We start from the raw sequence: 18,142 nt of genomic DNA, 5'->3' as shown, positions 1-18,142 counted from the left end.
GGGATATATTTATACATATAGGTGACTCACATTATTGTACAGCAGAAACCAACCCAATTTGTAAAGCAATTATACTCCAATTAAAAAATAACATAGACTAAACACCTAGTTTCTAAGTAACAGCAGAAATTTGGATCATTCCAGCAAAAACCAACCCAATTTGTAAAGCAATTATACTCCAATTAAAAAATAACATAGACTAAACACCTAGTCTCTAAGTAACAGTAGAAATTTGGATCATTCTAAGTATTTTTTTTTTTTTTTTTTTAGTTGGAGGCTAATTACTTCACAGCATTTCAGTGGGTTTTGTCATACACTGATATGAATCAGCCATAGATTTACACGTATTCCCCATCCCGATCCCCCCTCCCACCTCCCTCTCCACCCGATTCCTCTGGGTCTTCCCAGTGCACCAGGCCCGAGCACTTGTCTCATGCATCCCACCTGGGCTGGTGATCTGTTTCACCATAGATAATATACATGCTGTTCTTTCGAAACATCCCACCTTCACCTTCTCCCACAGAGTTCAAAAGTCTGTTCTGTACTTCTGTGTCTCTTTTTCTGTTTTGCATATAGTGTTATCGTTACCATCTTTCTAAATTCCATATATATGTGTTAGTATGCATTCTAAGTATTTTGGATGCTCTTTTGGGGGCGGGGGAGCGCAGGATCTTCCTTGCTGCACGAGGCCTTTTCTAGTTGCTGCGAGCGGGGGCTGCCCTGCACAGGCTTCTCGTTGCGGTGGCTTCTCTTGTTGCGGTGGCTTCTCTTGTTGCGGTGGCTTCTCTTGTTGCAGACCCTGAGCGCTGACTGCAGGGGTTCTCAGCGCGTGAGCTTCGGTAGTTGCAGCACGTGGGGTCAGTGGTCAGCTTAGTGGGCGCTCAGCATGTGGAATCGTCCCAGACCAGGGATTGAACCCGTATCCTCTGCATTGGTAGGCAGATTCCTGCCCACTGGACTACTGGGGAAGTCCTGGGTGCTCTGTCTTGACTGGAAAATAAGTATGTTGCCAAATTTCCTTAATCATGAATATTCCATTTCTCTGTATGCATTAAACTCTGTAATATGTATGGCTCCCTCAAAAACCGTAACACGAATATTTTCCTTGTTGCTGTACTTCCGTAAATGTTACAACAGATAACATGCTGGATGTTAGGGTGGCAGTACCTCAGTCTCTTGGTGCCCTCCAAGACTGAAGTGAGCTTAATTTCCCTTACTTTGACACACCCCTGGGCTACTGAGTTGAATGTGATTAACCCCCTCTGTATGTAGTATTAATGGCAATTTCCTTTGCGTTAGTCAGTTGGGATGTGCTGGGATCATGCCTCCTTGCACAGAACTAACCTTAAATTTTTTTTTTTCTCCTTTCTTTTTCATCGTTGAGTATCTTCTGTGCCATCACTTCTGACTTCATTCTGACCTTTGCTACTTCTTGCTCTTAATATTCAAACATCTACCTTGTTTATATATTTCTGGTGTTAGGCTCTGCTATAATTCTAACTTAATTTTTACTTTTTCGGGTTTCTTCTGGCAGTTTGAAAAAACATAAGTCTTTAATTTCTAGTTCTGTTCATTACAACAAACTCTTGAACCCTAAAAGAATCAATTATCCTTTGTATGTGGTAGTAATATGAGACAATCCGCATTACCAGGAAATTATTACAAAAGAGATCAAAATAAGACTTTTTTTCTCAGTACATGTTATTACGTCAGGAATTGCTGCAAGTCATTTCAGTAATTTCTTGTGTCAGAAGAAAGGAAGAAGCTTATGGTATGTCATTTTATTTAAGGACGATCTTTAACACTAGTCTTCCTGTTTTGCTGAGAAAGGACTCAGGTGTTCATCTTTTTTCCATTGTCATTGAGCAGGAAAAAGTTACCAGGAGAAGCAGGTTCCTAAATTATTATTTCATTCAATTTTAGGAACTTCCTTCTGCTATAAAAGTAAAATAACTGAGTCCCCCGCCAAAAGGAAAACCTTAATCTTCACAATGGGCCATCTGTTTAACATTGAGCTGACCTTTCACTTTGTGAATTGATTTCCAAAGGGGCAAGATTCCCTCCTCCCCGGGAGACTGTTGTATTCTGTGCTCTATAACGCACTGAGCAGTTTTAGTAACTAGCAATGTTTTTCCTGCCTGCACCTGCCCCATTCAGGTTCATACGTTTTTATTTGATTGCTTCTATGCTGCCACCATACAGAAGACCTAAGTAATTGTCACAAAATATGCTGGCTTTCTTTCTTAACATGTTGATTTGTAAACTTTTCCTTTTGTGGAAACTTCTGAGGTGAGGAGAATTGAGTTAATCTTAATAACTTATTGCTTCCCTGATAGCTCAGTTGGTAAAGAATCCACCTGCAATGCAGGAGACCCCCGGTTTGATACCTGGGTCAGGAAGATCCGCTGGAGAAGGGATAGGCTACCCACTGCAGTATTCTTGGGCTTCCCTTGTGGCTCAGCTGGCAAAGAATCTGCCTGCAGTGCCAGAGACCTGGGTTTGATCCCTGGGTTGGGAAGATCCCCTGAAGAAGGGAAAGGCTACCCACTCCAGTATTCTGGTCTGGAGAATTCCATGGACTGTATAGTCCATTGGATCACAAAGAGTCAGAAACGACTGACTTTCACTTTACTTCACTAATAATTTATTAACTCATTCATCTAAAAAATTATGTTAGAGACTTCATTATGTGTCAGACACTTTGCATGGCACCAGAGGTACAGAATGACCTTTCTTCATATATTTGTTAGCCTGTGTATCTTTCTGCCTATGCATATGTTTTGTCCATTTCCTCTCGAGTTTTTTGTTGTTTTCTTGTTTATGTAGAAGTTTCTTATTTTAGATATTAACCCTCTGACTGGATGGTTTTGATGAAGAAATCATATTTCCCAAAGCATTTTTTACTAAATAGAAATTCTTTATTTGGTTGAAGCTAAATTTGCTAGTGTTTTCTCTTTTATGGATTTTTTTTTTTTCTGACTTGTATTAGTTTGACTTTTAGGTTTATAATCCATCTGGAGTTTGTGTTCTACATACTGAGAGGTAAGGATACTAGTTTGTTTTTTTTTAATACAGTTTTTAAAGGTTACTATTGAAACTGTGCAACCACCACCCAAGTCGAATATAGAGCATTTTCATTAAAAAGAAACCCCATACATACTCTTCCGTTGTTCCTCAAATTTCCCATGCTCCACAGTGCTTGAAAACCAGTAATCTCTATTTCTATAGATTTGCCTATTCTAGATGTTTCATATAAATAGAATCATAAAATGATCTTTTGTGACTGGCTTCTTTCAAGATCCATCCACTTTGTAGAATGCATGAATACTTTGCTCCTATTTTTATTCAGTATTTCATCATGTGGATATCCCACATTTTGTTTATCAGACGATGACCATTTGGATGGTTTCTGCCTTTTTAGCTGTTATGAATTATGCCACTGTGAACGTACATTTACAAGTTTTTGTGTAGACATATGTTTTCCTGTCTCTTGGGTGTATACCTAGGATTAGAATTGCTTAGTCAAGTGGTAGCTCTGTGTTTTTGAGGAACTGCCAAAGTGTTTCCCAAATAGTTGTACCATTTTACTTCCTATCAACAGTATATGAAGGGTCCAGTTTCCCAATATCCTTGTCAACCTTTGTTTTTTTTTTTAATTGCCATCCTAGTGGGCTTGAACTGGTATGTTGCGGCTTTGAACAGCATTTCACTAATGACTAATGATGTTGAGCATCCTTTCGTGTGTTTATTCGCCATTTGGATATCGTCTTTGGGAAAATGTCTTTTCAGATCTTATGTTCATTTTTTATTGGGTATTTTTGTTGTTGCTGTTCTGTTACTCAAGAAATTCATATATTTCACTAGTTATTTAACTTATTCACATGATATTTTTTACTTTTAAAGCTTGTCTATAAATCTTCTTTTTCATTTAGCATTTTAGATTTTGCTCATCTTTTTCTCTTGATAAGTCTTGTATGAATTTTCTTTCCATAAAACTATGGTTATGAATTCAGGTTCCAGAGTCATTCTGCCACTTATTAGTTCTACCATTTACTAGCTGTGTCACTCCTGGCAGGTTTATAACTACTCTGTGCCTCTGTTTCCTCAGTTGGAAAACGGGTATAAGGGTAGTCTTTATGTAAGAGGATTATTGAAAGAATTAAGTGAATTAATATGTGAAAAGGATTAGTACAGTGTCTGACACTTTAGGATTTTACGAAAAGTGAAAGTCGCTCAATCATGTTCAACTCTTTGCGACCCCGTGGACTATACAGTCCATGGAATTCTCCAGGCCAGAATACTGGAGTGGGTAACCTTTCCCTTCTCCAGGGGATCTTCCCAACCCAGGGATTGAACCCAGGTCTCCCTCATTGCAGGAAGATTGTTTACCAGCTGAGCCACAAGGGAAGCCCTCAGTTACTGCTAGTTGCTGTTAGAAGTAGTGGAAGCCTTTTCTAAGAATCATTTTTTTTGTCTATTAATTTTTCTGTTGCTTTTTGTTCTCTATTTTGTTGATATCTACCATTAATTTACCATAATTATTTGTATTTATATTACTTCTTGAGTTTAACATGGTGATAAATATTCAAAGCTAGGCATTTGTAATGAATAACTATAATTACTTCAGGTGTTTCCTAGAAACTGTCAAATTTTTTTTTTGGTGGTTATATCTGACTTATTAAGAATCATAATCAGAATTCCCCGTCAGCCCATGATTAGGACTCCATGCTTCGACTACAGAGGACATGGGTGCAATCCCTGGTCAAGGCACTAAGATTCTGCATGCCCTGTGATGTGGCACTCCCCCAAAAAATCATATTCATGATTTTCTTCTGTCTTAAGCTTATCAATATTAATATTCTGATCAGTTCAAATGACCAGTGCCCCTGTACACTTGTACTGTTTCCAATCCTCTCCATATTGGTATTCTCTAAAGTTTTGATTCTAGGTTATTAGGGATGCACTTTGTTGCTTTTTTCCTTCACTGCTTATTTACTAAAAAAAAAAAAAAAAGACATTAACTAGTCTTGTCATATCTCAGACTTCTCTTGGATTTCTTTTCCTTTTTACTAAAGTTTTTCAAAGAGGGTCTTGGTTTAATCTGAGTTTTTGTGTTCCTGCAGATATCGTTATTTTGTCCTCATACTAAATTGGTATGTTGTCTCTCTGTGGAATTCTAGCTTCAAAGTTTTTAACTTATTTTAAAACCTATCCCTTCAGTGTCTTCTGGTTTCTAGCGTCGCTATTGAAAAGTTATATGTTCATCTGATTCTTGTTCCATTGTAAGTAATTTCTTCTTTTTGGAAGCTTTTAGATTTTTGTTTCAGTTTTAATATTTACTGTAACTTGTCTAGCTGTGAATGTTTTCTTAAATACCTTCTTGGCATTCTGAGCTATTTCGATCTGAATTTTCTTTTATTCTGAAAAATTACTAAGATTGTCTTTATTTTATTCTCTGTTTTTTTTTGGAGGGGATTCTTATGTAATATTGATGTTAGTTTTTATTTCTACTTACTTCGTCCTTAAATTTTCTTCTTTATTTTCCATATCTTATCCTCCTGAAAGCTTCTGTACTTGGGAATTCCTCATCCTGATTTCCTAGCTCACTAATGTGTTCTTAAACTATTATTGATACTTGTACCCACCCACCAGTGTAATTCTTTATTTCAGATACTGATTTTTCTATTGCAGAGATTCCAGTTGGATTTTTCTTTCTGACACTTTTTTCTGCTTCATCTTTAAGTTTTCTCTTCTCTCTCATTCTGTGTAAATAAGATTATTATAACATTTTAAATCCCTATTTTTGTCTGGTCATAACTGTTGTTTTCCACCTGTGATTATTTTGTTGCCAAGAAATAACTGGTAAATGACATGTTTATATTTAGGTGAGTTATATTAAAAAATTGGGTTTAAATTATGTATATTTAACAAGATATTTCAGTGAATTATCAAGAATAATATATTCTCCCTCAGTAGTTTGCTCAGCTCTGATCATACTAAAACTTAGGTTTGTTTTATTTATATTTCCTGTTGTGGAAAATTTTCACATTTATAGGAAAGAGAATAACTTTTAAGCAAGTCTGTGTTGCTGCCCTATCAGAGCTGTTATTAGGAAAGCAATAATTTCCAAGGTTTTGTTATTAAGTGGATACTAGTTATGTGGATTCAAGGCAGTGGAGGTGCTAATAATTTCTTCTGCCACCATTACGAAAATCAGGTTCTTTTAATAGACTTGACCATGGCACAGCAGATTTTTCTCGTCTTCATCTTTTCTTTGATGTTTATCTTCAGAAGCATCTCTGCAGCATTGTGTATGTTCAGTTAGCCAGATTTATTTAAAAATTACTATAGTATATAAAAGTCTTCATGTTCAAGAAGTAAATTACGGGAACAAAGTATAGCTAATAAGCTTTTAATGGGCTGTTGAGAGTGAGCAGTTGATGGCATGTAAGGTAATTGGAAGTGAGAAATAACCATAGGCAGAGTATTAAACAGGTGGCACTGATATATTGTACCTTCTACCTCATCTTTTTCCAGATCATCTTCTTTGTAACTGACCCTTTGAACTTCTTTCTCTACCATCCCTGCCAGATCTTTTATTCCCCTGGCCAGGATAATAGATTTGTCACCAAATTCTGCAGTAGACATCACTAATTTATCGCACATTCTTTGTCTGGCAAACCCTGGGTATCCCCTCAGAATCCTCAGCACAACCCTTCATGGAACCAATTAGAATTATCATCATAGATGACAGCTAGTTGTCATTTCTGTTCTATCTGACTCTTGTTCCAACCATAGTAAGACATTAACTTACTCAGGTTGTATTCATTTTGAAGGCTGAAAAGGAATAAAGATAGAAATGCAAGTAAAATGCTTCCCATTAGCCAAGATACATTTTTCTGCCTTTCCTTTACTCATCTTTTAAAGGCTTTCATATCACTCCTACCCTTGCTTGCTGCTTTCTCGGCTGTTTCTGCTGCTTCTTTCTACCTAATCAATTTGTACATGGAAATCAACACATTTGTATTAAGCAGTATAAACTAGATTTTCAATCAGTAATTAATGAAACAAGCATTCCTTTCTTTCTGTATGTACTCAACACTTTAGTCACTCTTCTGAGGTGATTTTTTTTTTTTTTTTTTTTTTCTTTTGGTATAATGAAGTATTTTTTTTCCTGTCCTTTATTTAGATTTTTTAGAGAAAATTAGGTGCCATTAGACCAGACCAGAGAGACCTCTGGTTACTCTGGAAGGTGTTTGTTTTGAATGCCTTCTTCCTGGAACCAAGTAATGGTCTACCACTAAAAAGAGATAAGAATTTAAGAAAGGATAATTAGAAGGAAATGCTGGTAGGGCAAACAAGTAGTGCTTTATTTATGTTCCTGAGTTAATATGAACTGTGGATACTTTTTAAATATTGCTGAAAAAGGCACAGGAGAAAGTGGACCATTTATGAGTGTCGGCTGTATAGCCATTATTACCATGTTAAATGCTTTAACAATATCATTGTATATGTTCTTCACAACCAGTCTGTTCATTGTAGGCATTTACTTAACGAAGACAATAAGGGTCAAAAAGGTAAATAATTTGCTCAAGGTTATATGGCTATTCAGTGCTACCCCCAACTCTGACTTCAGATGTTCCTCTTATTTCTGTCTAACCATTTAGAAAGTTTTCCTTGAACAGATTTTACCTTTTTTTCCTTCTTGATTTGGGCAATAACTACATACATAACATATATTGATTTTAATGTCTTATCGGTTATTTAGGCCACTGGCACTATGGCTAAAATAATAAGCTTCTGAGTCAAGTAGTGTTCTGAGCCTTTGAGGCAGTATAACCTAGTGATGTAGGACGATGACTGAGCCTGGTGTAAAATCCTGGCTCTGCAACTAACTCACCTTGTGCAGATTTCTTTCTCAGACTACCACACAGGGTTGCTTAGAGGATGAAACGTGCTAAAAGGCCTAGAACACTTAGCGCAGTGCCTGGCAGACAGTGAGTGCTTCATCAGTGCTACTATTATATATTTATTATGTTAAATCCCTAACTTCTCGAGATTCTGAGAATTTCCACTGAAATTACAAACTAAAGATATTTCATACCCCCTTTATTGTTTTTTTGTGAAGAAATAGCAAATTTATACCTGTATTCTCTGGTAAGAATATAATTTTTCATATTTTGGTAAAGTATGACAAGATACCACTACTATTTGAAATGTGTCATATAGTATTTGAATCTGTTTTCTGCTCAGGAGTATTTGCCTCACCTCAGGATTTAATGTGTTTCTACAAAGATGCCAAAAATCTATTTGGGCAAGGATACTTCATATAACAGTAGTAGACACTGACCACTACTAGAATTTACTGGTTGGTGTCTTTGTTTTAACTTTTATTGTATGTAAATGCAGAATGCACATTCAGTGATTAAAACATTGACTATTTTCTTTTTCAGAAGATGAATAATCTTTCGTTTAGTGAGCTATGTTGCCTCTTCTGCTGTCCACCTTGTCCAGGGAAAATTGCTTCAAAGTTAGCATTTTTGCCACCTGATCCAACTTACACGCTGATGTGTGATGAAAGTGGAAGCCGTTGGACTTTACACCTATCAGAACGAGCAGACTGGCAATATTCTTCTAGAGAAAAAGATGCCATTGAGTGTTTCATGACTAGAACCAGTAAAGGCAACAGAATTGCCTGCATGTTTGTGCGTTGCTCACCCAATGCCAAATATACTTTACTCTTTTCCCATGGAAATGCTGTTGATCTTGGTCAGATGAGCAGCTTTTACATAGGACTCGGATCACGGATTAATTGTAATATATTCTCATATGATTACTCTGGATATGGTGCAAGTTCTGGGAAACCAACAGAGAAGAACCTCTATGCAGACATAGAAGCTGCTTGGCTTGCTCTTAGGACAAGGTAAATGATGATTGGAAATTGTTTTCCACACGCTGAAATTGTCTTGTATAAGAATAACATGTTTTTGTAATACACTTTGAAGTACTAAGTAGAGTTTATATTTACCAGTATAAATCTATAAATAGTTACAGTTTTAGATTATAATTTTAAATTTTGTATAATAGCATAAAAGACTTTGACAAATTATGTGTGTGTGAGAGAGAGGTTCTTAAAAATTTATTTAAGCCAGTGAAAAACGTTTGGTTTTGGAAACTTATTAGAGAAAAAAAAATTACTGGATTGTGGTGTTGAAATGTTTATTCAAAGTTGCAGAATTTCAAGAGAGAAAAAACAGTGATTTAAATAATCATTCACTTGATCTGTCATTAACAGCATAAGAGGCTAGATTGCTTTTGTTCAGATCCTAAGCAGGATTTGCATTATTTTATATAATTAAAAATAAATAGAAATTACATTAATCATTTTCTAGTCACCAAGATACTTAGTTTTTTCTTGAAAAATATTGCAGTTTTGTATACTTCAATGTATTTTCTCATCAGACAGTTAATGTACACTAAACAGAAATAGTACCTTAGTACAAATTATTCCTCATTATACATTAATAAGCTGCCTGACTTCCAGAGTATTTTAGAGTACATAGAGAAAACTTCCCATTCCTAATTTAATCTTTAAATATTAATATTAATGGTTTCAGTTGGCTGGGAAGAACTTCCTCAATTTCATTAGTAAGTATGATCTTTTTAGAAAATGTCTTTAGAAACATTTACTGCCCCCCACCCCCACCGCAAGATGTATAATAGATTATGGTCTCATAGCAGAGTTCTGTATAAAGGAGATTCTTAAGTCAATTGAAATGATATGAGAACATATTTCTAACAAGTAAGAAAAAAAGAGATGGTAAGTAGTAATTAAGTAGCTTTAGGGTGGGAGGGAGGAAGGCACAAAAGGGTAAATATTTATAAACTTCAGAACTACCGTAAATGACTGCAAAATATCCTTAAGTCGATATCAATCCCCTCAGGCCTACAAACAAAAATGAGTGCCTCCTTTCAGAGTCAGCCAGTTAAATATAATATAATACCTGTCAGGAAAATATGATTTTTTAAATAACAGATTTATTGCAATATAATTCACACACTATAATCAACTTCGGTGAATTAGTATAGTGTTTTAAGCTGCTAAAAGCAGAAAGCCTTCCTTACTAGTGCTTTTAAGTAAGACAAAAGTATAAATTTATTGAAGTAAAACATTGGTATCCAGTTAGGTGTTATTTCTATGTTTATGTAAAAGAATTCCCTCTTGTAAGTGGTCAGCTTTATTATTTTTCTTTTTTAAATCTTCTCAGATATCAATTTAAAAGAAACGTTCTAAAATGATTTCTTGTCTTGGTTAATCTTTTTATACACTTGACCAGTATGATTGAAGAGCAGGAGCAGAATAGATAAATTATCTCACATACTCGTTTACCATAGAATTTCAGACTTATAATTTCTTTTACATTGAACCCTTAATATGGTTAGAAGACTTATAGGAAGTCTTGAAAACTTTAACTTTTCTGTTTCTTTGCTTAATGAAGAGGTTGAGTTAAATTATCTCAAGATTCTTTGCAGTTCTCGAATTCTATCATCTAATCAAATGTGTGTAATTAGAATGCATGCTTTTCATTTCCTTTACTGGATTAAAGTAAAAAGTTAGGGTTTAAGTAACAGGAAGGGGGAAATTAATAAAAATTAATTATTAATAAAATTAATAATCAATGAACTTAATTATTATTTGAGTAACTTCCTTTTAAGGGTAGTTGAATATCTGTAACCCACGTTACTGAACTTCTGATGGATAACAGAAGATAAGGGACTAATACTCACTCTGTGGCCTCCCCCTGAGTCTGAGCTCCTTATCTGTGTGCTGTAGTAGAAAAGGCACTGGGCCTGGAGTCTGTATACCTGAGCCTAATTATAGTCTGTCATTAACTTACTCTGACTTTGAACATCTGCTCAGTAAGCAGCTGACCTAGATTAGATGGTCTCTAAAGTCCTTTCCCACATGTACTGTTCTGAAATTCTGTTTCTGCCTCAAGTCCTCTGATGCTAAATTGGCAGCTGCTTCTGCTACTCTGGAGCCTTGCCATTGCTAGCTTTAGCCTAAAACCCGTCATTGCCACCAAATGTTCATTTTCCCAATTCCTTCATTCCTATGAAGTTAGGTCTGTTGCAAACAAACAAAAAAAACCTGTTCTTAGTTTTACATTTAGAGTCAGTCTGGAGTAGCTCGAACCCAGTCTCTGGGCCAGGGTCCAAATTCTTGTGTAGAACTGATTTGAAGAAACTGTGAGGAGGTACATCACTACCTAGATAGTTCAAATAGTCTTTTGCCCCTGGCAAGAGCTGTAGGAAGCACAGGGGTTTATCTTACTTTTTCCTGGTAAATATTCAGATTCTATTACCTTTTCACAAAACTAAAAACTGTTGTGCAAATAACTGTTAGCATCCAGAAATGACTGCTGACAGACTGCTAAAGTGGAAAGGCAGCATATTTGATGTGACTGTAGCCCTTAATCACACATTCATAAGGTCCCATAGTACCTCACTTATATTTCCAGTAGTTTATAGTTAAGACAATTATATTGTAGAAACATAGTGTGTACCCAGTATTACTGAGTTAGTGAGTCCATGTATTTAAATCTGAAGCATTTTTAAAGGAATTAAGTCATGTCTGACTCTTTGTGACCCCATGGACTGTAACCCACCAGGCTCCTTTGTCCATAGAGTTCTCCAGACAAGAATACTGGAGTGGGTAGCCATTCTCTTCTCCAGGGGATCTTCCCGACCCAGGGATCGAACCTGGGTCTTCCGCATTGCAGGCAGATTCTTTACCTTCTGAGCCACCAGAGTTAAGTAGTACTCTTGAGATTTTGTCATGAAGTCTATTCATAGATCACTGAACCATGTGGCATTTGGAATTCTCATTCGTCTGTTGATCTTTTCAACAGAAATGACATTAGTCCATTTCTATGGGTGAATAAATGCAAATCTCAAGAAAATAAGTAATTTGGTCCAGGCTATAATACATATATTTTATTCATTCCCTACTGTTAACTATACATTGCGTTTTCATCACTACAACCAACTTCAGAAAATAAAAAGAGCCACTTTTAACACCTAGAGAAATAAAGAACCTTTGTTACATTGAATGGAATATAAAAACTGAATCTCCATTAAATATCAGTCCATTAAAATATTAGTGACATAGTATGTTCCAAATATATTTAATAATAAGCTACATTGAATTGCATAAATGATTTAATAAATTCATTCTTTAGGGTTAACATTCTAAGAGACCTCAGCTACTATTTTTTCAAAAGATGGAATGGAAACAGATGAAATAAATGAATATAGATTTTATTATTGCATTAGATATGGTAGTGGTGACTAAGAAACTTAAATTTTAAATATAAAGTTGTCAGCATTGTCTCATTCTAAGTCATTCTTTTATAAGATTAAGTACTTACTAGTGATTGAACATTTCATACCAGTCTGACTCTACAACTCTTTTTTTTTTTTAACTTCTGTACTATGTAGATACGGCATTCGCCCTGAAAATGTGATTATATATGGCCAAAGTATAGGGACAGTACCATCTGTGGATCTTGCTGCTCGGTATGAGAGTGCTGCTGTTATTCTTCATTCTCCTTTGACCTCAGGAATGCGAGTTGCTTTTCCTGATACCAAGAAGACCTACTGTTTTGATGCATTCCCAAAGTAAGTATTAATATTCAAGTAGTTTAATTCAAAGAAACTTTTGAAGGAATTTTTTTTCCATCACTCAAGGTATTCATGATACAGTCCTCTGAGCCTTGAACTCCTATTAATTAATATTTTACATATATTATAGAAATTGTGAAACAATTACTCTGTGAAGAGGGTGGTGGCAGGACACCAGTCAGCAGGCTGAAATGTTTGTGCGTTAGTAACCTAGGTGAAAAGTGCCTCGAGTCTTATTTCCCAGACAGCGGCACTAGTGTTGGAGACAAGAGAATGAATTTGAGAACTAAAACTGATAGAATAAATGTTAGAGTGTATATAAACAAAAGAATTTGAATATAATTCCCAGATTTCTGAGTTGAGTTGCTAATGGATGATGGTGCCATCCAGTGAGGTGCATAATACTGAAGGAGAGGAGCAAGTAGAGGGAAAAGGAGATACATGTGCATAAAAATAAGTGAATGATGTCTAATTAGTGACATGTTTTACAAAAGAAATGAATTGCAAAAATGTTTTCTTAAATGAACCAGAATAATTATTGCCCCATACGTCTGCAAACATAAGTGTTAGACTGATATAAAATGAGGACTACATTTCTTCATGTCTCTCAACGTAGGATGATAGTTCCTGCTAGCTCCTCTTCATCATTACAGAAAAATTGATGGCCTATTTTTCTCAATAAAGGGAAAAGGCAAGAAGTGAGAGCCTGGAAAATTTCAGTCTTTCTTTCTTTCTCAAATGGGCAGCAATACGAAGGTTTTTCGTGAATGATAGCTGGGCCAAAGGCCAAAACATCACTCATTTCTTTATAAGAACAGCAAGGGTCATTTCAAAACCATTTTTTCTTCATTAGCCTAAGGGGTTACTTTGGTAGGGAAGCTTATGGGAGCATATGATCCTATCACCAGAGCAAGCTATGGGGTTTTTTGGTTTTTGCATTTATCGGGGATTTGTTTTGATTTTAGAAAACGGTAGATTGGAGGGTATGTGTGTTATACTGTGTAGCTGAATGGTTGGAATGATAGGGAGACATTTGGGGTAAACTGCTGCCAAGTTATATGTCTGTCTGACACCCTCTTCCATTTTAGCTACACCAACAGAAGCACTAACAGTAAGTGAACTGTTTGAAAAACATCATAAATTTCCTTTTTTGTTTAATTCCTCTATTATGGAATAGTTGGCAGCAAATAACATACCCAAGCATTTTTTCCTTATCAAATGCTGCCTTGAATTATTTCATTGATGATTTTCTTCTTTTTCTAGACTCTATTCTCATTTTATACTTATAATACCTAAATGCCTTGGCACCACTCTCTCTGTCTCTCTCAGGAAATTTTTAAAGAATTGTTATTTGTAAGGTTTCTTTGTATTGTTTGTCTCTTCCAAGTTGCCCTATTTTATTGTTTATTTTGATCCTTGTGTTACATTTAAAGTATTCTCCTCTGATGTCTGATAATTCTTGGTTGTGGGCTCATATGGAAAAGTAAGGAATTAAAGAGCCGACCTGAAGTGGGTGATTAAGGCTTGTTGACTGAGTTTCACTATCCAGTGATCTGGTCAAGCCGATTAGTTGGGGATCCCCATGCTGCTCATCAATATTTATTTATCTTTCCTCTTAAGGCAGATATATAGTCTCCAAAGAAGACTCTTCCTACATCTATGCCTTAAGAATGAAGGCCTGGATGCCAGCATGTATATGTTTACTTGTTATTTGATATCTCTGCCTTAAACTGTATCTGGTAATCCCCTAGTCCACTAGTTACCGAGCTGCAAAAGCGAGGGGAAAGAAAAGAACTGCGGGCAGGGGTGGCGAACTACTTCTTAACGAGACTTTGAACAAATTCTATAGATTTGAATCACCTGTCTTCATTCCCATGTCCGTTCCTTCTGGTGTATTCCGTGGTACAAATTGGGCTGGTTCTTCACTTTACCCTTCTATCCTCTTAAAATTGTGTTTTCTCCTATACTTTTAATCTATTTCTCACATCCTCATCTGCTTTCCTGTTCCAAAATGTTCTGTTGTATTTCTATTTTTGTAAATACCCTAAAAAAAAACAAAACACAAAAACATTTTGCTATCATTTTAGTAAGAGATTAAGAGGGAGAAAAAAATATGAACGCAGAGAGGTATCAAGTTAGCACATAGCTGAAATAGCCCTTGATTTCCTCCTCTCCTTGCAACCTAAGTTTCAATTCTAAATATCAACACTGTAGAAAGGAGAGACTCCCCTGGCAGTCCAGTGGTTGAGACTCTGCACTCCCCATTGCACTAGAACTAAGGTCCCACATGCCATGGGACAGCCAAAAGGAAAAAATATCTGTAGAAAAGTAAACTAAGGTGACTGTGATAATTGAGTGATTCTCTCAAAACAGAACTGCATGAAATTAACATCCTCAGATAAAGTAGGGAGTAATGTAAAGATGACTTTTGAATCTTATTTGTAATCTAAAAGGCATCCAGCCCTTCTGAATTGATTCAAAGGTGGTTCTAATGTTGGAATTATCTAATATAACACAAGAAAATCTGTTTTATGTTTCCTTTTCATACTTAATTTGCTGACTTCTTCCCCCTTCTCTTTTCCTACAGCATTGACAAAATCTCTAAGATAACCTCTCCAGTATTAATAATTCATGGGACTGAAGATGAAGTCATAGACTTTTCACATGGTCTCGCATTGTTTGAGCGTTGCCAAAGACCTGTGGAACCTCTGTGGGTTGAAGGGGCAGGTCACAATGATGTGGAACTTTATGGACAATACCTTGAAAGATTGAAACAGTTTGTGTCACAGGAACTGGTAAATTTGTAAAATATTCTGTAAATTTGCATATTGGGTTTTCTTTTCTTGCTGAACTGCACTCTTTGGTAAATAACATAAAACCTGAAGGTTTTGTTTTCAAATCATGTCAGTTGCCTTCATAAATGTACAGGTAATGATTTGTTAACAGACTTAATGAAGGTGTTAATTACCAAACTAGAAACTGGAAATAACAGTATCATGCAGTCAGGCTGTGTAATTTATATTTTTTCTGTGAATTTTTTTTTAAACATCAAGATGAGTACTGTATGAAATTTTAATTCTATAAAATCAAATGCTATAAAAGTATTGCCAAATGCTTTTGCATATCAGAAACAAATTTATAAATATTTTTAAAAACATCTCAATGTACTAAATCTTATCCTGGTATACAAATGTAATATTCTTTCAATAAAAAATTGTATATCTAAAACAGTTCAAGTACTCATAATAAACTATATGAAAACATGCAAGTTCACTAAAGATGACCTAAACCCTGTTGTACAGGGATAGAGATTTAAAAGGTTATTTTATTGTAAAATACATTGAATTTTCTGTATTCCCTGGTTATCATACATTTTCTCCTAAAAAAAAAAAAATGTAAGTCTTAATTTTTATGCCATCTGTTAATTTACCAACTAGTTACCTTTAAATGAGAAGTCATGATAGAACTGAATCTGAACTAGTTTTAAGTTTGGTACTGTGAGGCAACTACTTAAAAATTTCAATTTAGTAATTTAAAAGGCATTTAGAGCTTCAGGAATGATTTTGTACACAATGTTTTAAATTTTGACTAATCCCGTAGAAATGCAGTATTATAATTATTAGAAAATCTGAAAGTCCATTAGATGTTCCTTAAGACCACACACAGACTGGCTATTCGATCCCTTTTCACTCTGACTATTTTTAAGAATAAGACCTGTTGTTTTGGATTACTTTCTGAGAATTTCATGGATTTACTCCTGGATGCAGGAGATAAGAAAACATTTAATTCATAACTTTTATATTAACCAATGTAGTAAAAATAAAGCTCACACACAAAAACTAAGTTGCCTTTCCTTGAGTGAATCCTGCTTGAATAAACAATGAAAGAAAAATTAAAATTAATGGTATGTAGTCTAATTTGTAAATGAATGAATATACACACTGTGGATATATTTTAAGGCCTTATGTAGTTTTAATTGTTCTGCTTGTTCTGTGGTTATGTCTAAGACTATAGTATATGATTCTCTTCAAAGTATATTAAGTATTGTGAATGCTTTGGTTCAGATGTGTCGAATTAATAGTAAAACAAAAATATGCCACTCAGCTGTGCTTGTTTTCCTTCTTCCATGCTCCTCACTTCCTACTTAAAATAAGGACTGGGAAAAAATACCATTCATCTTTATAGTATGTAGATCTATAGTTTTCTAAATTTTATTGTTATTTCTTTCTTTTAAAGAGACTTTTTCCTTCTCATGATTGTCTTGAAGCCTATACAGTTCCTTATGTTTACAACATACCCCAGAGTTTGGCTAAGTGGGCTTTTTTATATATATATATATATTATCACCTGGGAAAATAAAAATATTGATCATACTACTTCAGTATTTACTCACTCATTCGCCAGGTACTTCCTGAATGTTTAAATCATTCAAAACCCCATGCCAAATACAGACAGACATTAGCCTTGTCCTCAGAGACTTAACAGGATAACTGAGGAGACACATACTTTACTGCACGAGTATTATTACTGTTTGTGTCAGACTGAAGGAGATTTGTAGGTTGTTATATAGGTAAACAGACTTCCCTGGTGGCTCAGACGGTAAAGCCTCTGTCTACAATGCGGGAGACCCGGATTCGATCCTTGGGTCGGGAAGATCCCCTGGAGAAGGAAATGGCAGTCCACTCCAGTATTCTTGCCTGGAAACTCCCATGGACGGAGGAGTCTTGTAGGCTGAAGTCCATGGGGTCGCTGTGAGTCGGACACGACCGAGGGACTTCACTTTCACTTTCTATAATAGGAAAAAGGCATTCTTGAGAGGGAACATGGGGAGGGAGAAGTCGAGGAGTCCCACAAAGAAGTGGTATCTGAACTGAGCTTTGAAGGATAACTTAAGAAAAGACTAGACCTGGGTGGCCCAAAGAAACATTCCTGGCAGAGGGGAACAGTATGTGGAAGCCTAGACGAAGGATATGGTGTGTTTGAAATTAAGAAGACTGGTCAGAGGTCAGGGGGAAAGGATATCATAAGGATGAGGCTGGCAAGCTAGTTAGGGGCACAATTCCACATGGTATGATTATTCTGGAAACAGCCACTGATAGAAATATGAAACTATACTTGTCAAGAGCTTATGGAGGAAAAATACCTGGCGATTGTAGCTTGCAAGAAATAACATGTGAAATGAACCAGCTTACTTACCTTAAGTAAGCTCATGGTAATGAAAAATTGATCTTGGAGAAATAATCTCATGTACAAAATGCTTGTTAAACCACATCTGCAATACTAATTTCAGGATGCAGTGAAAGGATATTCCCAAATTAGAGCAAATCCTGGGGTGTTTTACCAAGTTGGGAAGGGTCTCATAAACCAAAACCTAAAGAATTACGTGACTAAGGAATGATAGCTGTCTTCAAATATTTGATAGGCTTGTACAGTTTATCCTTTTTGACTCCGTAAAACT

At 35.7% G+C, this 18,142-nt stretch overlaps 1 protein-coding gene across 2 annotated transcripts in view; it reads left to right on the top strand.

The window, feature by feature from the left end:
• ABHD17B (abhydrolase domain containing 17B, depalmitoylase) overlaps positions 1 to 16,787 on the top strand; it is a 45,638-nt gene extending 28,851 nt beyond the window's left edge. For both annotated transcript variants that reach the window (XM_061132969.1, XM_061132968.1), the window contains exons 2-4: positions 8,454 to 8,923; positions 12,502 to 12,681; positions 15,272 to 16,787. In XM_061132969.1, coding sequence (XP_060988952.1) covers positions 8,457 to 8,923; positions 12,502 to 12,681; positions 15,272 to 15,491 — 867 coding nt within the window. In that variant the 5' untranslated portion in view covers positions 8,454 to 8,456 and the 3' untranslated portion in view covers positions 15,492 to 16,787. The remainder of the gene's footprint in view (positions 1 to 8,453; positions 8,924 to 12,501; positions 12,682 to 15,271) is intronic.
• The last annotated feature ends 1,355 nt before the right edge of the window (positions 16,788 to 18,142 follow it).

This window comes from Dama dama, chromosome 29, assembly GCF_033118175.1.
Source record: "Dama dama isolate Ldn47 chromosome 29, ASM3311817v1, whole genome shotgun sequence".
Lineage (NCBI taxonomy): Eukaryota > Metazoa > Chordata > Mammalia > Artiodactyla > Cervidae > Dama > Dama dama.
This window is presented reverse-complemented; position numbering and strand designations above follow the sequence as displayed.